A 22,387-nucleotide genomic window follows, 5' to 3' on the forward strand; every position below is an offset into this window, starting at 1 on the left:
CTTGTTTTTCCCCAGATCCGCTCCTCCATCAATACACTAATTTTCAGCGGTCGGGAGTTTAGCTGGCTGCGTCACATTCTGATTGCTGCTGCCGTCCTGGCCTTCAACAACATGTTGGTGATCTTCGTCCCCTCCATCAGGGATATCTTCGGCTTCATCGGTGAGTCCTGCCTCTGAGCACTTTGATGCACAGGATAGTCTCTTTCCTCTTTTAAATAACTGACCTGTCAATTAACAAAAAATAACAATGCTTGATCTAGGAATCCAAAAGGCCTTAGTCGCTAGTAAGAACTAGTAACAACATGTTGAGGAAGTTCCAGGTAATCATGCAAAACCCCTCAACGTGGGCAGATATGAGTTAATAAAACAGGCATTAGAGGCCCGATTAGTATCTTGAGTTCAAGGGTAATTTTATTAAGTAAAGACGTTACATAAGCTTTAAATGTCAGGTCGAGTCAGCTGTGCCGTCTCTTGAGCCGTTTGTGACCACTGGAAACAAACGATCAGGTTCCCAGTGCCCACACTGAAAAGCACAAATATGTAGACATGTCTCCCTGAATTTAAGCTGCAGTGCTTTTGCATAAACATCTTAATTCTCTTGTATAATCAGAATGGAAATCGCTTCCAGGTTAATGCCATGTGTGAACATTGGTACTGTTGGAAGAAAGACGTTTATTGTTTTGTTTGTTTAATGCAAAAGAGTTATATTAATAGTAAATATTAATAAATTAATAAATTTGGATCGCTCTTACATCACTTCAGATAATGCCGATGTGTTTCCTTCCACACGCTACAGACAGTGTGGATAATCAGTTATTTTGAATTGCTGGTGTCATGGCTATACATGCATTATTTGCCTGTATGCATTTAAAAGCTTTATATCTATGTATCTACCATTTAAAATAGCATCTGTCTGAAAAGTACAAATAGCTGAATCTGTCTTCTTCCTGGATTTTATTGCAGGTTCCTCTGCAGCCACTATGCTCATCTTCATCCTCCCTGCTGCCTTTTACATCCGCCTGGTAAAATCAGTGCCGTTCCGCTCCCCACAAAAGATCGGGGTAAGTGTACATCTTTCGCACACAATTTTTTTTTTCAATAGATTTGAAACCATCAGAAGTTTGAGCCGTCACATTAACCCCCTCCTCCGTCTCTCTTCAGGCATTAGTCTTTCTCATCGTGGGAGTCGTCTTTATGATTAGCAGCTTGTCACTCATCGTCCTCGATTGGATCCACAACCCCCCAGGCTCCAGCGGGGGTCACTAAACCCCAACTTAGATACACGTTTAGTAGTGCAGCAAACGCCTTCCACCCACTGCAGCTGGTCCAAGATCTGGGAACAGGGATGTGACACAACTAATATGAGAGATTCAAATCCCGGAGAGGAGGAAAACGGACTTTAACGAGCCACCATGACAGCCTGAAATCATGTGATCTTCCTGATTTCTTCCATCTATGAAGAGCCGAACAAACCTGGCACAGATCTGTGGACTGCAACTTGCAGGGGTGGAAAGACGATACAAGTCCCTCGGTCCTCTGTGCACTTGAAGGGCTGACAGTTGGAGGTAGTGTGTCGTCCTTCACAAAACAAGGAGCACTTCAAGCATTACCTTTAACACACACGTAGAGACACAGTCAACACCTGTATTTTCGGGCTAATCTCAAAACCACGGTGAATCTACAACATAACTCAATAATGTAGAACTTTAAATAAGGATAGTTTTGCTGTTCTGCTAAATGTTAACAACCAGAATCTTCGCCAAAGTCTGCAGTTACCGGTCAAGTGGGTTAACACACACTCAAGGATCTTCAAAGAAGCCAAGAGATGCTTTCCGTATTAGTGGATCCGAAAATGCAAGGTGTCAATGTAAATAGTTATGTGTTTAGGTAGAGGGAGATGTAAAAAATATCTTACTTTGCTTCATAAAAGGCATAAGAGGCAAAATGTTCCAATCTTTCAGAAAACACAGCTGCTGCAATAAGAAATGTGGACCCACATTAAATGTTATACTACATTATCAATCCCCAAAGGCAATGGTGATTTTCGGCGTTTCAAAAGAGACAGGAAATATGTTTAATTTAGATCATTTCTTGGACGGCTAGGTGCATATCAAACCATAGGTAGTTTACAAAAATGCACATTCAAATGTGAATAAAATACAACAAAAAATTGGTAAATTCAACTTGTGCCATAGGCCTACTATAAATGTCACTCCTTCAAAAATGATATCTAAGGAAAAGCGAATTTGATTCCTCCCTGTCAGTTAAATTAGAAGATTGGTACACTATGAAGCTAACGTTAAAGCCAGCAGTTGTTAGCTTGGAGAGTAAAGATGCTAGCTAACTCCACTTAGAAACACAACTCGATATTTTTATATTTCATAACTTTAACTAATGACAAATGGTGTCTGCATTACTAATCTTTAGAGGTGGGATTATGCTAGGCTTAGCTAATCCTCTACAGGAGCTAGCGTCAACTTTAGCATACCGTTTTTCATGAATGCACTGCCAGACACACTAAAATACACACAAATCTGCCTTTAAAGTAAACATTTTTGATGTTCAAGAAAATGCAGATATTTATTTTGTAAGTATAAACAGGGGTCATGAACTACATTTTTAAAGTCAGTGGATTTATCGACACATATTTACATACTTTCCCTGAAAGCCTAATGAATTCAGTTTTATTATGTGTCATTGCCCAATTAAATTATTGTTTTGTTTTTTTATTGGCCCTGTTCTCAAATTGGCTGCTAATACCGGTGCCTTTCTTTGGTAAAATAATTGACGACAACACCGAAACCTCAGTTCGCCTCTTCTTCGACGCCGTTATGTGTCACCAACACAGCCAAAGAGGAAAACATGTATAGATCCTTTGTGAATCTACATACATGAAGCAAATTTATATTTCAAATGAAATGGTGTTTTGTGCATGTTTTTGGGTTACAAACATGGTATTTTTTGACAATTGTATATGCTCTGTAAATAATCTTTATTTTATGGTACACTGACACACATTGTCTGTGAGTGAGTTGATGGGGGACCTTACAAGTCTTCTGCAATCCAGTGTTGGTTTTAGTAAATATATAAATATATATACCGTGTATTACATTTTTTTTCTTGCTGTAAAACAGTAGTTTTTTCTTCCTTTATTTGAAGCTTGTATATTTGTAGAAAAAGTGGTCTCTATATCCATTTTCATGTTTTAATGTTAATTTGTCATATCAGGATAAATTAATCAAACATAACAAAGTTCTTCCAGAAGTCTCAGAAGCAAAAGCAAAGTAACTGTAGCTTATTGGTTCCTGCTGAATAACCCTGGGGTGAGATTAAAGGTCAAATTCCTCGTACGTGTAAACCTACCTGTTAATAAACCTGTTTTTGATTCTGATTCTAAAAAGCAAGCAGAATATTAAATAATAATGCTGTAACAAAAGTATAACACGATAATCCAAAGTATTTTCACGCAATAGGTAGGTTATTTTTGACAGAACACTTCAAACACGCAGAGTGAGGTTTAATTTCCATGATGTTACTTGAAGTGAATCTTTCCTCGGCATGATAGAGACAGCAGGATATATGACTGTGAGGTCCACGCAGCCACTTCACTATGAATGTTAAGTAATGGATTGTTCTCAGTTAGAAAATCTGGCTCACCTGCTATTCATTCTTTCACGGATATTTGTCTGTGACTTTATTAGCCTCCTACCGTCAGTGGCTTATTTTGCTCAGCTGTAGTCAACAGCTTTGTCTGTTCATTAGCTTGAGTTTTAGTCTTTGTACATTTCTCATTTTAAAAAGGCTGCAGTATTCTTTTAAATAATGCTTCCAGCACCACACCTCTACCCCCTTTAGTATCTCAGGTATCTAGTCTGTATGGATCTTTCTTCTCACTTTTGGACAAATCACTTCAACTGTTGCATGATTGAACCATGCTGTACAATGCTGTTGTATCTTGTACTGACCTAGATGAGGAGTTGTCTTGAGGATCTGTTTTAGCAGACAAGTGTTCAAAGAGGAGTTGTACAGAACCAACTGCCTTGTTTTTCTATAGATCTCTAGCCAAGGAGAAGCACTGTCTCCATGTTTCTTCTGTTCACAGCTGCTTCCTGTGGATCAGGCCTAACATTCACGTTTGTAATTTTTCCCGAGCAGAGGGGAATGTTTTTGTATCAGTGATGCTGTTTCATTATGATGAACAATAAAAATGTGAAATAAAATATGTTGTTTTTCATCTGCCCACGTTTTGAAGCTGTTTCACTCAATAAGAAAACAGGATTGATTCTAAGCAAGCTAATAACTACTATAAATATATTCAAACACTGAAAAAATGTTTGTCACACCAGGTCTAACATAACATGTCACAGTCGGGCATCATGATGGATAATATTAGGCATTCAAATAGATAAATTATCCTGTTCCTGTCTAAATAGTATCTACTGCTGACATGTAACACTAGGATGTCATGTTCCCAGATGATCAAAACAAGAGGTCGGGAAATGAGCAACCTGTCTCTTTTCAGATTCATAGCATGGTTTTTGTGTAACCAAGATGGTTTCCAAATCTATTAGTAAATAACTAGAATTTGTAGCTTTAAATATCGAAGTAGCAAAGGGTCAACAGGTCATGGTGGTGGGCTGCTACAGACCCCCCTCAGCTGTCAAGGACTCTTTATCTTCATTGGCAAAACTTATCTTATCTCAACTTGACTACAAGGAAATAGTGCTGCTTGGTGATTTTAATTGGGACTGGTTAACTGCAGTGTCAGAGGATTTTAAAAACCTTTTTATCTCTCTGAATGTTACTCAGATTGTGGACAGTCCTACTCGCCCTAACATTAAGTCCCCTAATAAATCCTCCCTAATTGATCTCATTTTAACTAATGTTCCCCATAAATATTCATCTGTGGGAGTATTTGCAAATGATCTGAGTGATCACTGTGTTGTAGCCACAATTAGGGACACTAAGGTCCAAAAGGATAAACCTCACATTATCAGTAAGAGAGACAAAAAACATTTTGTGGAGCGGGGTTTTGCACATGATCTGTTTGGGTTTGATTGGGGTAAAATTGATCTGTGTGCTGATATTGAAACTGCATGGTTTTATTTTTATCTTGGTTTTATGGAAATTATAGATAGACATGCACCCCTGCGTACATTTAGAGTGAAGGGACGAGATAATCCTTGGTTTTCTGCTGAATTATCTAGTCTCCTATGAGATAAACAAGGCCTGGGCAAAGGCTAGGAAATCAGGCTCAGAGGTAGAATGGCTACGCTTTAGGCAGCTAAGAAATAGAGAGGCGAAGTCCCTCCCTTTCCGGGAGCCTCCATGGGACCCCGGAAGCGTAAAATTATACATTGAAGTCAATGGAGAGAGAAAGGTTATCTTTTGATCCCGTTTGAATTGTGCCACGAATGACACATATGATGTTTGTCAATTTAAAAGAATATTTTGCAAGTCAAAAAAATAAAAATGTTTTATATCGACTATACTGTATGTGTGTGATCTCCTTAGTTTATTTGCTGTGTGTAGATTCAAGGGTTTTGGTTATCTTGTCAATTTGTTTGGTTATCCAGGCACATCTGTGCGTGACTCCCTCTGGTACACCGGTATGTGTTTTCCTAATGTAGAGAGCATTGATTAATTAATTAACACACTGAGTCTAGATCCTGACCAAATCCTTCTTTATTGTTGATCAAATGTTTTTCAAAAATGTATTCATACACATTTAGAAAAATACAATGTACAATCACAAACAGTACAACACAAATTACAAAAAATACAGGAAAAAAAACAATAACAACAATCAGACAAGAGGACAAAACTATGGAAAAATAACCCCTCCCACCCCAGATCCTGACCATCCTTGTATTATTGCTCATTCAATCTATTATAGCATGCTAACAAACATGGTACTTACTTTATTTGTACAGATCTGCATGGGAGACGATGGCGCGATGCAGAGCGCTGTCTGTGATTGTGCACGGGGGATGTACAAATGCAGCCACGCTGCAGCATTGGCAATATGTGCCATGTGGCAGATCAGCTCCACAGATGTTGAGTGCCAGTGGAGGAAGCCTGGCACTTCCAAAGTAGTCCAGCCGGTGTCTCAACTTTACCAACTAGAGGAGACATACAACCCACTGGCCAGAGACATCGCCACTCAGGATGTAGACTGGTTCAGGTCTGCACTGAGGGGCGCACAGTGTGGCATGGCATGGCTTTTGTCACCTGAGCCAGAGCCGCGGCCTCAACATCAGGCCATTGTCACCGTGCCGGAGCTGGTGAAGGGGCATGGGGGTCGGTGGCTTGAGGCAATTCTTGCCTCAATGCGACTGAGCAGAGACCAGCAAGCTGCCATCCAGACAGTGAAGTGTCCACCATCATTATACATGATGGTGTATATAGGATATATATATATTTGTATACATATCTGTAAATTGTATAATTTTATTTGATTTAAAAGTCTTTTTGATCTCTCTGTCTATAAACACAAACTGAGTAAGATTGACAATAAAGTTGACTTTGAAAAATATATATATTCTTTATGAAAATAGTTGACTGTTGGAGAAATTAATTGATTTGATTTTCTGAAGTTAATTTAACTTAACCATGTAAGGTCATTATTAAAAAGGTACAATCAATTTGTTTAGGGTTGACTAAAATAATGATAAACATTTCATTTGGATAATTTACTGACAGAATAAGAAACTCAATAATGCTCTACTCACCTGTTCCTTTTTATAAAGTGAAACAGTTGAAACGATAGATTTTAGTAAACTTAAAAACAACCTTCTCCAAAAGCTATCAAGGAATATACCGAATACTTACATTACGAATTACATATTATTTGTATATAGTTTGAATGATCCATAATTGACAGAAGCTTGTGTTTACACTGACCTGTTACTCATATATTAATGTCTTTGTAACTTCTTTAAACCACTACCTCACTCATTTCTTTCATTCATCACGGTTCAGTAAACTAAGTGACACATGAACCAGTTTAATAATTATAATAACATAGGATTGCAACTCTTTGAAACTGTAGGTGGCTCTTAAAAGAGCCGTTGTGTTTGGGTGTGCTGGTCTCAGGTCAGTCTAAGCCCTCTCTCCGCGGATGCGGCGGGATGTCCTTGGGCATGATGGCGACCCTCTTTGCTTGGTTCATCTTACTGGGGGGGGCAGCTACATGGATGTCGGTGCAGTCCACAGTCATTGTGCAGTTGAAGGCAGAATGGATTTATTATTGACTCAGAATGAAGCACAACTTCATGTCATACAATACATTGACTTTATTTGTAATTGTGTAAAAAAATAAAGCATTGATTAGCAAGCAGGACCTGCAGGAACAGAGCACGGTGATGGATGGAGCTGGGAAGAGAGAAGAATAAAGAAAACAGAACAACTTTATTATCAGATATTAAAAATTCAATTTCAAAACAAGTTGCCGCTCCTACAGTTTTCTAGTATGTAAAGATGATTTCACTTGACCTATGCACAATATCACACTCAATACATGTGTGTCTCTGGGGGGTGCATTGTGCCTTTGATGTATATAAATAATATACCATAACCAAATACTATTACGTACAGTGGAAATCAGGTTGCCAGAGCAGGTCAGTGTGCATGTTCCTCAGGGTCTCAGCAGTTACAGGTGAGGGAAAGGAAATAAAAGAGAAAAAGGTCAGTAACAACACTTTGAATAATTATCTCTTCTAATACTTTTCTCTCAGTAATCACTCAACTACTGTCTTTCCAACAAACAGATTGACTCACCCTTACTGTCATCACAATGAAACACCTCCAGAAGAATGTCATGCAAAGCAGTACTTGAGATTATATTGGCCCCAAAAAGAACCTTGAAAAGGACATGTGTGTGTGTTTGGTAAGATGAAGTGTGTGTGTGTGTGTGTGTGTGTGTGTGTGTGTGTGTGTGTGTGTGTGTGTGTGTGTGTGTGTGTGTGTGTGTGTGTGTGTGTGTGTGTGTGTGTGTGTGTGTGTGTGTGTGTGTGTGTGTGTGTGTGTGTGTGTGTGTGTGTGTGTGTGTGTGTGTGTGTGTGTGTGTGTGTGTGTGTGTGTGTGTGTGTGTGTGTGTGTGTGTGTGTGTGTGTGTGTGTGTGTGTGTGTGTGTGTTATCTTGGTCAGGGAGTGTATTGTGTGTGTCAGGGTGTCTGGGAAAGTGTATGTGAGAAGGTTTATATATATAGGATTACTTTAAAACAGTCCCAAATAATACATGTTCAGTTCAAGATAATACCGGTTTACTTTAATACAGTTTAGAACAATATCTGTTTGCTTTAGTTTACTTCATGTAATAAAATAATAATGTCATGGTAAGGCTACCATTACTAAAGTAATGTAATGCTAACTAACGTGCTCGCTACTCGTCGCTACTAGCTAGGTAGCTAACTTGACTGTGTTCCATGCACAACATGTATATTACCTGATATGTCTGATCCGGCGACTCCTCCTGGTCCTTTCATCAGACGGGAATCGATAGAACGAGCAAGTGGTATGATCACTTATGTGATTACAACCTGGTACAAAGCACACATGCATCTTGTAAAAGTGAATTTATTTTTAGCAATCTCTTATTTATTGGAGGGAATAAATCGGTTATGAGATCTTCTTCTTCTTCTTCGCTTTAATTACGAGTCGCAACCACTTGGAGAATTATCGCCTGTGACATCACTTACGCGAGCCAGAATGGGATTTGGGATTTGTAGTCTTTGTAGTCGCGTATTTTTCATAGTCTTATATTTCAACAGTTTTACGACAAAATGTGACTTTTTTTACATGGAACTTATTGTTTAAGATTGACAAACATCATATGTGTAGTTCGTGGCACAATTCAAACGGGATCAAAAGATACGTGTTCTCTCTCCATTGAATTCAATGTTAATTTTTCGCTTCCGGGGTCCCATGGGCCGGAAGTAGATGGGCGTGACTTCGCCTCTCTATAGCTTGACATCGCAAATCAAAAGTGCTAAGTCTAAGTATTGTCTGTCAGTTACCACAAAGAACCTTAATAATCCTGGAACATTTTGGAAAGCCATAAAATCGATATCCACCGGTGATATCCGTAATGAGCTACCTCCGTGCCTTACCACAGCATCTGGCTCTATATCGGACAGGGCCACTATGCTAAATTGTTTTAATGAGCATTTTGTGTCCTGTGGCTCTCTGTTTGATTCTGTCACTTCTGTGAACAACACAGTCTGTGACTGAAAAACGTGTTTTGGAAAACCCTTTTAGTTTTACTCCTTTTACTGTTGATGTTGTTCGTGAAGCTTTAACCAAGTTAGATCCTAAGAAACCGGCCGGTTTAAATGATCAGTTCTGGCTAAGGTTCTTGAACGCCTAGTGAGTGTTTTTATGTACAAATGACATCCTGTCTAAACATCAGTCAGGCTTCAGAAAGCAACACAGCACCATCACTGCCACAATGAAAGTGGTGAATGATGTGGTGAGTATTTTAGATAATAAGCAGAGTTGTGCAGCTCTATTTATTGACCTTTCCAAAGCGTTTGATACCGTCAATCATCCCATTTTGAAGCAGAGGCTGGTCAGTATTGGCATATCCAGCCATGCAGTGGGGTGGTTTGTGAACCACCTCTCTGAAAGGTCCCAATGTGTTCATTTTAATGGGCTGTCTTCTGAGTGGTTAAACATTACTAATGGTATTCCCCAAGGTTCTGTTTTAGTTCCACTTTTATTCTCCATCTACATCAATAGTTTAGGTGAAAATGTCGATGGAGCAACCTTACATTTTTATGCGGACGATACTGTGATGTACTGTGCAGGTCCCTCCATTAAGGAGGCTGGTGTTAAATTACAGGCTGTTTTTAACATTATTCAGGCTCAGCTCTCTGGACTAAAGCTTCTTTTAAATGTTGATAAAACTAAGGTAATGCTCTTTTCAAAAGCTAAAAAGACACCAGAGCCTGTTTTAGATATTGTAATTACGCAAGGAATAAAACTTGAAGTGGTTACCTGTTACAAATACCTTGGTATCTGGCTTGATGATTGTCTCACTTTTAAACGTCATGTCAATAACCTGCTTAAAAAACTGAGGGTTAGTCTAGGTTTCTTCTACAGGAACAAGTCCTGTTTCTCACTTGAGGCCAGGAAAAGGCTAGTCACTGTGACCTTTTTACCTGTGCTGGACTATGGGGATCTGGTCTATATGAATGCACCTGCCAATTGGCTGGTCAAGTTAGTCAACAGCGCACTGATATTTGTGACAAACTGTAAAGCATTAACCCATCACTGTACCCTGTATGCAAGGGCTGGTTTGCCTTCGTTAACTGTACGGAGGCTCAGTCACTGGTTCATTTTTATATACAAAGCCATGTTAGGGAAACTTCCATCCTACATCTGCTCCCTGATCTCACGGCGAATTGTAAGTGGCTACTGCCTGAGATCGCATGCTGTAGTTTTATTAAATGTGGTAACTGTTAGGACTGTCTTAGGGAAGATAGCTTTTAGATGCGCAGCTTCTCTGTCTTGGAATAGTCTGCAATTGAAATGGAAACTGAACAATCTGGTGCCACTAAATGTTTTTAAAGCTCGGTTGGATGCTACTCAATCGGAAGCTGTTGGTACCTGCTCATGTGGATAGTTATTGTAAATTGTAATCCCTGTAATGATGCTGTAAAATGTCCTTTTTGTTGTTCTGTTTATGTTTTTATGTTTCATGTGGAACCTACTTGAGCAGGTCTCCCTTGAAAAAGAGATCAATGATCTCAATGTGATACACCTGGATAAATAAAGGTTTTGAAATTAAATGAAATAGCCTGAGTTCAAAAATGATTCTGGTGGACCCAAACAAAAAGTCAATAATATTCACAAATGTATTAAAAAAAAAAGTTTGACTAATTGACTGTAGTTACTTGCTTTTCAGACAGAAAAGGGATGATAGCATCTAACACCTTTTTATTCCTGTTCTTAAATGAAAGGTCAGCGAGGTCATGAACCTCAAGTCAAGACTTTTAGAGGACGTGCCGTCAAACTGCTCATCTGGATCTCATGTTCTGGCCACCAGCAACTGGAGTCTTCATTAAGATAGATGAGAACATATGTTATGCAACAAAGGTTACAAAGTCATGTATGTATGTTTACTGTGTGTGCGTGTTTGTATGTGTACAAGGCAGCAAGGCAGCATCACGGATAGAGGTCAATTCTCTCTCTCTGCCTTTCTAAATCTCTAGTTTGCATGGCTATTGTCAGTGTGCTGTGCAGCTATTTGAAATAACTATTAAAAAAAACACCAAATTGACTTTAAAGAACCTGAGGCAACAGAGCCGATTGTTAGCGTGAAGACTAGCTCCAGAGGAAGTAGCCTTCCAAAACAAACAACAGGAGGCACAAGTCTGCCTCCATTGTTCAAAAGGCAAATCGGAACATTCTTACTGTACTGTTTTCCAACGGTTGTTAGGGTACACACATTTAATATTTTCAAAACAACATGAAATGGTGAAACATGTAGTGGTGAGATAGTGGTGGTGTGATAATGACTTAAAAGGTAAAAACACTAAAGGATACTGTGTATACCCTCTTGACTTTGTTGTCCTTACATGTTTATCTTCTCATGCAGTGATATGCTTGATTTATTAGCCAATCAGAGCTATTTTAAATGCCGGTAGGCTCCGCGCCAAATGGAGCACCATTGACGACACACCACAAAAGATAGACGACAGACGCTCAGTGACGGCGTGACATTGACCGACGTCCGATTATCGGTTTAATGTGTCATAGCCTTTTGTCTTTTTTGTCCTGTTTCAATGACAGATGGGAGGGTTTGGATGTGTTTAATATTTATTCAAATTCAAAAACTATATTCATCTGCAAAGCTGGTTCCCAACCTGGGTTCTCTGTCCCTCAATAGGCTGAAGGCTTTGGGAAATTCTACCTTTTGATCTAAACCAATACACTCAACACAACCCACCTTTACTTCAGCACTCACTTCGTTTTTCTTGTGTTTCAATATTTCACGAGTGCTTGTTTCTCTGCTTATCTTCCCCCTCTTTACCTCTGCAACTCTGCAGCACACTCCTCTCCTTCCCCAGTCCCCTTCTCTCCCTGCACTTTTCCTCCTCTATCTTCCTTTTATGAGGATTAGCTGTACTGTGTACAGTGCGGTGCGTTAAATTCCAGGAATACGGTTGGCCACAGTTAATAACCTACTATCTGTGTGGGAAAAAGTCTCAGCAGCAGCAATCTGCAGAGATTTTGAATCAAGTCAACCAGCCGTGGGTCACATGCTGTAAAAGATCTCGGATTAGGTGGATTGGCTTTACCGAAACTAAAAGTTAAAAGTCGTTTAAAGTAATTTGGCAATTATGAGAAAAGCCTATGATCTCACTACAGGCAAAAAAGAATAATAGTCTTTAAAACCACAATGTTAGTAAATCTTAAATGTTTTTTCCACTCAGAGCCAGAGCTGTATCCTCTCATTATTATGCTAAACTAACATCTGCTAGCTGTGGATTCATATTCACAGTAGGTTTATCTAACTGTGTATTTCCCAAAATGTCAAACTATTACTTTAACAGGATAGCAAAAATAATATCAAATAATCCACACATTGATTTAATTTCCATAACAGCTGAGAGGGGTTGTGAAGTGAGTGTAAATCCATCACTTCTATATAATATTTAGCGAAGAAGGCAGGGTTCGAGTTATGTGGGAGCCAATGGGAGCTGAGCTCCCATAAGGAGGGGTCTGAGCTCCCACGGACGCAGTGAAATACATCTGCGGGGGTCGCTAATTACCAAAAACATTACCAAAAACCATTATTTTTAATCACAAATAATGCATGTGTCAATGTAATGAGTTTTATTTACGTTAACGAGGTAAATAGGCTAAAAGAAAAACATGTTTTCCAAAAGAACAACACATCTCTTGAATAACAATATGCCTTCACTGCACCTCCAAGATACGCAATACATTATTGCACAATCTATGCCTGTGAGCGTGCTGCGCAAACCGAGATGATGTGTGTGTGCGTAGTTGAACCTTTTCATATTTAAGTTTGTAGCAAGTAGAGGGCTGCTGGCAGGCCCGGACTGGCGATTTTTTTTTTTAATGTAGGGTATTGTGAACGCAACGCTGTGCAAATGTGGGTTTGCCTCACACAGGGTGACTGTCTGTCTATGATGTGGCATCTGTTTCATATGGGTGTTTCCATAGATCTAGTCTCTTTATTTTCCCCTCAAAATACACCAGATTGATGCATTTAACTCCAAAATAAAAAAAACATCTTATACATATATATATATATATATATGTTCACATGGATAGGTTCCGAAATACATTATGCACATTTTTTAAGATAGTGTTAGTTTCAAAGACCCCCATAGAGCTCAGTTTATAACGAACCCTGGAATAAGGTAATGCTCAGGCTGCTGATGGGTCCTATATCCGTTAAAGGGACACATCGCAGACGTAACAGAGACACAAACATACATGTCATAGTATTGTTAACTGACTACAAGGGGAGTTGTCATATACGTTACGGCATGTTTACGACAGTGACAGTAAGTGGGGGTGGCGAGAGAACCACCGGAGGCAGCAATAAAGAGTCCTGTTAAATAACCAACTGTTCCGTTGTCCAAGATATTACATGGTGTCAGAAGTGGTCGAGGATGGCAAAGTTTCAACCACCAGAGAGTTTTTGTTTCGAGAAACCCGCCGAATGGTCAGACTGGAAGAAACGGTTTACACGGTACAGGACAGCTACTAAGTTGGACAAAGAAGAAGGTCCAGTTCAAGTAAGCACGCTGGTGTATGCGCTCGGGAAGGAAGCAGAGAACATTCTCAGCTCTTTTACCTACGGGGAAGAGGAAAATGAGTCGCAGTATGATGTTGTACTGGCGAAAATTTTACGCTTATTTCATCCCGAGACGCAACGTTATACATGAACGGGCATGTTTCAACCAGAGAGTGCAGCGCGCGGGAGAGCGCGCAGAGACATTCATCCGCGCACTATATGAGCTGTCGGAACATTGCAACTTCGGAACGGCTCGTGAGGAAAACATAAGAGACAGAATCGTGGTGGGAATTCTAGACAAGGATCTGTCTCAGAGGCTACAGCTGATCCCTAACCTCACTCTGGAGATGACGGTACAAGAGGCGCGTCAATCAGAGGAGGTAAAAGCTCAAGTTAACCAGCAGGGAGAGCGGGCTTACGTCGTGCAGGAAGTAGCACAACGGCATAGCAGAGGTGCAACACAGAAGTGGCGGCATCCACAGAGAGAGAGGCGCCAGGAGAGAGAGAGTGAGAATGACCACAGGAAGTGCTGGCGGTGCGGCAAAATGCCACACAGCCAGCAGGATGACTGCCCAGCAAGGAGGTCTACTTGCAATAATTGTGGGGAAAGTGGACACTGGGAAAGGGTGTGCAAGAGCAAGCAGGTGAGAGAAGTGACTGAGGGTGAGGGATCAGAAGATGGACAGTATTATTATCTGGGCTCAGTTAATAGCATGCCTCACAATGATAATGAATGGACAGTCACATTAGAGATTGGCAGCTCACCTGTAGAATTTAAAATAGATACTGGAGCCGTTTGTAGTATCATAAGCGAAACTGTGTACAAAACACTGGAGCCAAAAAGGGTTCTACAGAGGCCAAAGAAGGTGCTGAGTGGTCCCGGGGGTGGATTGAACTGTTTAGGGCAGTTTATAACTCAGACCAGCTACAAAGGGAAAACATACACATGCAGGCTCTATGTCATTAGAGGGCAGAGTGTGAATAACCTACTCAGCAGGCCAGTAGCTGTAGCTATGGGGTTAGTAAAGCGAGTGGGCGAGGTCAACACCAGTGAACAGGAGTTTGGCTTACTGAAAACACAGCCTGTGAAGATAGCTCTAAAGGACAATAACCAGCGGGTCCCCATACCGCTCCTGGGTGCAGTGAAAGAGGAGTTGGAGAGGATGGAAGCCAACGACATCATTGAAGCCGTGACTGACCCAACAGAGTGGTGCGCACCCATGGTGCCAGTCCAGAAAAAGTCTGGAAAAACACGCATCTGTGTGGACTTAAAGAAGCTTAATAAGGCTGTCAAAAGGGAGAGATTCATCTTGCCGACATCAGAGGGGATGATAGCTCAGCTCAGCGGCTCCACCGTCTTCTCATCACTTGACGCAGCGTCAGGGTTCTGGCAGATCCCACTGGACAAAGACAGCCAGAGGTTGACCACCTTCATCACGCCGTACGGAAGGTACTGTTTTAAACGTCTTCCCTTTGGGATAAGCAGCGCACTTGAGATATTTCAGAGGAAGATGGTAGAGACGCTGGAAGGGCTGGATGGCGTTGCCGTCTACATGGACGACATCATCATCCATGGCAGCAACACCAGCGAACATGATGAGCGGCTGCAGAAGGTTCTGGATCGGCTGGAGTCTGCAGGCCTGAAGCTGAACAATGAGAAGTGTGTGCTGAGAAAGGAGGAGCTGCACTTCCTGGGTCAGGTGATCAACAAAGATGGTGTACGACCCGACCCGGCCAAAGTGTCTGCAGTCAGAAAACTTGAACCACCAGAAAACGTGCAGGAACTAAAGAGAGCACTCGGCATGATCAACTACCTGGGGAAATATATTCCAGACCTCGCCACAGTGGGCCAGCCACTATATGCACTGTTAAAAGCAGACTCGGTGTGGATGTGGGGTCCAGCGCAACAAGCAGCCTTTGAGCGAGTTAAAGAGCTCCTCACAACGTCACCTACCCTGGTGTACTATGATGTTACCAGGAGCACAGTGGTCTCAGCAGACGCAAGCAGTTATGGGATAGGCGGTGTCCTGCTGCAGCTCCATGGCGAGGACTGGAGCGACGCTGAAACCAGGTACGCTCAGATAGAGAAGGAGTGCCTGGCGAGCGTGTGGGCGTGTGAGAGGTTTCAGATGTATCTCTACGGCCTACCAGCATTCAAACTGATTACGGATCACAAACCCCTCATCCCACTGATGAACTCCAGGGATCTCGACAATGTGCCACTCCGCTGCCAGCGACTCCTCATGCGGTTGATGAGGTTCAACCCGGAGGCTGAGTATGCGCCGGGGAAAACCCTGGTGGTGGCAGACACACTGTCCAGGAGCCCACAGGAAGATAAGGAGCTCAGTAGAGACACAGACGTGGAGTGTTACGTAGCAGCTGTGATGAGCAGCATTCCAGCATCACCGAAAAAGATAGACAGCATCCGCGCGGAGACGGCAGCGGACGAGCAGCTCCAAGAAGTGATCAGGTACATACAAGCGGGGTGGCCTGAACACCTAGCACACATAAACACCTGTGTTAGGGAGTACTTTCCCGTTAGGAACGAACTGTCTATGCATGATGGGGTAGTGACCAGAGGGAGTAGAATAGTGATACCAGGGAGATTGAGGTCAGAGATACTAGAACGCATACATGAAGGCCATCAAGGTCTTAACAAGTGCAGAGACAGGGCCAACACTTCGGTGTGGTGGCCTGGCATAGCCACACAGATCACACACAAAGTCGAGAACTGCATGTACTGTCGTGAGCAGAGGAGAGCACAGAACAGAGAGCCTCTCCTGTCAACACCTCTCCCAGACAGGCCGTGGAAGAGAATTGGCATAGATTTATGTGAACATGAGAGAGAGAGTTACCTAGTCATAGCTGACTACTACTCTAGATACCTGGAGATACTCCACATGCCTACCACGACTAGTGCACATGTGATCTTGAAGCTGAGAGCCACGTTTGCCCGGCACGGAATACCGGAGCAGGTTGTCAGTGACAACGGACCGCAGTTCAGCAGCGATGTCTTCAGAGGCTTTGCCTGTGACATGGACTTTACGCACACAACCTCTAGTCCCCACAACCCACAAGGAAACGGTTATGCTGAACGTGCAGTCCAAACGGCAAAGGGGATTCTGAGACAAAAGGACCCCCTACTTGCTTTAATGGTTTACCGTTCTTCTCCACACAGCAGTACGGGTGTCAGTCCGGCAGAGCTCCTAATGGGCAGGAAAATCAGGACGACGCTGCCCACTCTGGCCAAGAACCTGCAACCAAAGTGGCCGAGCAGACATCACATCAGAGCTCGAGATGCTGCGGAGAAGAGCAAACAGGCCTTCTACTATAAAAAGCGCTATGGCGTGAGAGAGCTCACACCACTGCAGCGAGGAGACCATGTTCTCACCAGACTGGACAATTAAAAGACCTGGTCCACACCTGCAGTAGTGGCAGGTGAGAGTGTTACACAGAGGTCTTATCTCATCGAGACGGAGCAGGGTGCTCTGTACAGACGTAACCGTCGACATCTCCAAGCGGTGCCCGTAGCGGGGCCTCCAGCGAACGACGACACAAATCCCAGGAATAACACACCAGACATTCAGATGAGCCCAGAACATGGCTCGCCTGGTCCAACAAGGAACACTGATGGACTGATCCAAACCAGGTCTGGTAGACCTGTTAAACCTGTCCAGAGACTTGACCTGTGAGGGCACAGTTCAATAACAACAACACAAAAGGGTGTTGTTATTGTAAAAAAAAAAAGAGAAAAAAAAGGAGAGATGTCATAGTTATTGATGTGTTGATATTGTTAAAGAAAGATATCTAAGTTATTGATATGTGTTGATATTGTTAAAAGGGAAAAAGGGAGATGTCATAGTATTGTTAACTGACTACAAGGGGAGTTGTCATATACGTTACGGCATGTTTACGACAGTGACAGTAAGTGGGGGTGGCGAGAGAACCACCGGAGGCAGCAATAAAGAGTCCTGTTAAATAACCAACTGTTCCGTTGTCTGTTAATATCCAAGATATTACAATACACACACACTGACGCACACCTAAACACATATACACACAGACACACGTTGAAACCTGTATTTCATGATCATCTAACTTTGAGGATCCTATCAGCCTTCAGCACACACACACACCACTCCATTGCCACACATAAAGGAGGAAAGTGATGTAATCAATGGAGGGAAAAAAACAAAGATGACCTTGTATAACCACTCACTGACGATAAAGGATAAATGATTTTAAAATAGTTTAGTTACTTACATTTTTTAACGTTTTAACGGTTATTCTGCTTGTATTTGCAAATGTGAAGGTCCAATTACTTTTTATGAACATTTAAATGAAGCTCAGCGCAAGTTCAGACAGGAAGACCCATCACTCCGTATTGCACGTCATGGCAATACTCGCTCCTTTCACTAGATGAGAGAGAGCACCACTCCTTAGCCAACCTATCACTTCCCTCCATTCACAAGCCTAATTATCGCACCTGTTAATCCCTCTATATATGCTCTCCCCTTTTCTATCAGCTGTCTTTCAGGTGTCAACGCGCAACCCTCCTCCACCCCTTCGCCTCCGGCTTTCAACTCAGGGCCAAGCTCAACCTCCTCCCTTCCAACCGGACCTAACCACTTATCACCATCACCAGTGTCTAGACCCGGGGGGGGAAACGGTTCTTTCCCTTCCCGAATGATATCCTACAAAACCTGGGCCTAATCGCCAAACACCATTTCGTTCTTTTGTTATAAACTATCATTATGTTTCATTTATATAATGTGACGGATAATAAACATGTATTACATACATCACGTCTCTCCTGATTGAAACAGTTTATTTTTTAAAGCAGGCTTGATCGACACGTTTTTCTTTGACTTATGTATTTATAAAAATGTTGGTTTCAGTTGTCTATGTTGTCGGTTGTTACCAGTGGTGTAGTGGTCGTTGGACGCGGGGGATCGCTGTTCCCCCACTTATTTGGAGCCCCCACTTTTTTGAAGCATGATTTTTTTTTAATAGTCTAATAAATATAAAATCATTGCCCGTGTTATCAGTTGCAAGTGTGTATTTGTTGTAATAATGACGAAAACATAATACATTTCACGAAAAATGTATTTTTATAAGTTAATTTCAAGACAACTTTGGGAATTGTGTTTGCTTGTCTGCTTAGTTGCAATACCTCAATCATTTATGCAACTTAGGCCTATAAATTGTTTATGTAACTTATGTGCCGGTGTGTCCATGGTTTTGAGTCTGTGTGTGTGTTGAGCTCAGCGAGAAACTGCTCTCCTTGCTGTCTCTGAGGAACTGCACAGTGCTAAAGCAGCCTCCCTCTCCTCTGTCATCATCCTTTTGGACCTGTCTGCTGCATTCGACACGGGGAACCATCAGATCCTCCTTTGCACTCTCCAAGAACTTGGAGTTTCAGGCTATGCACTTCCCCTCCTCACCTCATACCTCAAAGACCGCACCTAAAGGGTAACTTGGAGAGGGTCAGAGTCCGACCCTTGTCAATTAACTACAGGGGTCCCTCAGGGCTCTGTTCTTGGTCCCCTCCTCTTCTCTCTGTACACAAACTCGCTCGGATCGGTCATTAGACCGCATGGTTTTTCATACCATTGCTACGCTGACGACACCCAATTAATTCTGTCCTTTCCCCGCTCAGAGACCCAGGTCGTCGCACGCATCTCTGCTTGTCTAGCGAACATCTCTCAGTGGATGTCTGCTCACCACCTCAAGCTCAACCTTGACAAGACTGAGCTACTTTTTCTTCCGGGAAAAGAGTGTCCCACTCTTGACCTAACAATCAACATCGGCCCCTCTGTTGTTTTCCCGACTCAGACTGCAAGGAATCTGGGTGTGATCCTAGATAACAACCTGTCCTTCACTGCAAACATCGCTGCAACAACCCGCTGCTGCAGATACACTCTTTACAACATCAGGAGGATGCATCCCCAGCTGACCCAGAAAGTGACGCAACTTCTGGTCCAGACTCTCGTCATCTCACGCCTAGACTACTGCAACTCCCTCCTGGCTGGTCTACCTGCATGTGCCATCCGACCTCTGCAGCTCATCCAGAATGCAGCGGCTCGTCTGGTCTTCAACCTTCCTAAATTCTCCCACACCACGCCGCTCCGACGCTCCCTCCACTGGCTTCCGGTAACTGCTAGAATCCACTTCAAGACACTGGTACTTGCTTACCATGCTGTGAATGGATCTGACCCTTCCTACATCCAGGACATGGTTAAACCGTACACCCCAGCACGTGCACTCTGCTCTGCATCAGCCAAACGGCTCGCTGCACCCGCACTACGAAGGGGACCCAAGTTCCCATCAGCAAAAACACGTGGGTTTGCTATCCTGGCTCCAAAATGATGGAATGAGCTCTCCATTGAAATCAGGACAGCAGAAAGCTTACACATCTTCCGGCGCAGACTGAAAACTCATCTCTTTCGACTCAACTTCGAGCAATACAATTACTAACAAAGCACATATACTAATAAAGGACTGGCTTATCTAAAGCCAGTTGAGTAGCACTTGAAATGTTTTGGCTCTATGAAACCTGATGCACTTATATGATTCTGTTTTCTTCAAGTTTGTATCTTCTTGGTCGAATGCACTTATTGTAAGTCGCTTTGTATAAAAGCGTCAGCTAAATGCAATGTAATGTAATGTTTGAGATGACCTAATTAAAATAGCGTCCACCCACTGAAAAAATTCCCACTACACCATTGGTTGTTACGGCTAAAAAGTTAAACTCGATATTTTAAATAATGTGGATGACATATAAATATGTTAGAAATATATGAGTCGTTTTTTAGTGCGTCATCATCTACCTGCTGCAGTGTTTCCCACAGTCTGAACACTTCTAAAGACATTTTTTGTGGACTATTTTGGTCGGCTGCAATTACATACGTAGCTGCTTATTATACAATATACTCAGGTCAGGGTGGGATTCAGGTCAGATCCTCACTCTCTCCGAGTGTCAGAGATCACAGCAGCTTTTTGATTTACTGAAACTTACTGGAAGGTGCTGTGTGACACACCAGCAGTGATAAAAATGGCGACACGGTGAGAGAAACCACGTTCTGGTGTGAGAGGTTAGCCGAGGACACACACATACACACAAATAGGGGGGGTCTTGATTCTGACATCAGTTAATAATGTTTGGAGTAACAGTGAAGCAGGTCCTGATTGTGTTAAAACAAAAAGATGTAGGCTATGCAGTTTCTCAAAGATAACACTTATACACCAGTAAAAGCTCTGACTGCATAGAACATTTTATTTGTATAGAATTGACTGTCATTATATACCGAATATGATGTCCTAAGTGGGTCTTCATGCTGGGTAGTTAGATAAGCCACCTGAATTTGCATCCAAATGCAGGTAAACTCTAATTTATGATTATATTATATCATAATATATAATATTAAAATCAGGAAAAGAGAGGAAAAAATCATTGAAAAAAGAAAACGGCCATGATTAAAAACAGAAAAGAATGACGTGTAACAAATGACGATTGACTAAATATGGTAGGTAATAGGTGGGGGAATTCATTAAGCGTATCACACCATTTCCAAGAAAATGCAAACCCTTTGTCTTCTTTGTGCTGACCTTCAACCTTACAGTTTTATGTCTGCATGAAATATACTGAACATACGGTGTCGACCTCATTCTGTGCACCCCCTTCAACATTTTGTCTAGATTTTCTTGATAATAATAGCTATTAAAATGACACATTTTGTGTGCGCAAAACGTTTCAAGTTGATATAATCATTAAGGTTAATTATTTAGGCAATTCTCTTTGGTAACTTTACCTTAGGGTATACATAAAGGGTAAAATGTGGGCCCACTACTTTGCTCTAATATAATAATGATATTGTACAGCATTAAGTCATTTTACTTTAGTGATTTATAAACACCACTTCATAAAACTCAAAACTCATAAAAGCCTTTTACAACACCAGTGTTGATCTCAATGTTAACTGTTTGAGTGATTACTTGGATAAGACCCAGGGCGAGATGTGTTCTGATAAGAACATAACGTTCCAGTGAAATACCAAACAACGATAACAAGACATCTTGTGCTGGAAACGTGTTGTATTAAGTCTGAGTTTTTAGGTACATCTATAGATTACAGTGATTTAGATATTGCCAATTCCACAGATTAGATGACCAGTTTACAGTCAAGAAATGGTATCTAATTTCACACCAAACCTGAACTATCACAATCTTCCGCGCTGCAGTGCATCGACATGAAACAGCAGTTGAAAAAAGTAAGGAAAGCCAAAGGTTAAGAATGATTTTCTCTCTGTTTTTGTTCATTTCTGCTTTTGCTATAGTTGTGTGGCACTGTATGTTAACATTTTTCATAGCTGTATATGGTTGGAGTTGAGCAAACTTTGCTTTTCATTGAATCTCGATGCTCAATGTGGCAACACCAACTTACATCAAGTTACATCAAACACTCACATGTGAAAATAGTTCTGTACAAGGACCTGTGTCACCAGTAAACTGTGTTGCCCCTATTGAATCAGTGTTCCTTCAAGCAAACATTAGGGATATGTTAGAACATCCTTCAACAAAATCTATAACATAGGTCTTGTCCTCCAGTCGTCA

General features: G+C 41.7%; 1 protein-coding gene across 1 annotated transcript in view; it reads left to right on the plus strand.

Annotated features, from left to right (window-relative positions):
* The window catches only part of slc38a4 (solute carrier family 38 member 4), a 37,886-nt gene extending 33,648 nt beyond the window's left edge, over window positions 1-4,238 (plus strand). Inside the window, exons 14-16 of the mRNA XM_034074934.2 lie at window positions 16-160; window positions 964-1,061; window positions 1,162-4,238. Of these exons, the coding sequence (XP_033930825.1) occupies window positions 16-160; window positions 964-1,061; window positions 1,162-1,266 (348 nt within the window). The 3' untranslated portion in view covers window positions 1,267-4,238. The remainder of the gene's footprint in view (window positions 1-15; window positions 161-963; window positions 1,062-1,161) is intronic.
* Window positions 4,239-22,387: the final 18,149 nt, after the last annotated feature.

The sequence above is a fragment of the Pseudochaenichthys georgianus genome, chromosome 23, assembly GCF_902827115.2.
Source record: "Pseudochaenichthys georgianus chromosome 23, fPseGeo1.2, whole genome shotgun sequence".
Classification (NCBI taxonomy): domain Eukaryota; kingdom Metazoa; phylum Chordata; class Actinopteri; order Perciformes; family Channichthyidae; genus Pseudochaenichthys; species Pseudochaenichthys georgianus.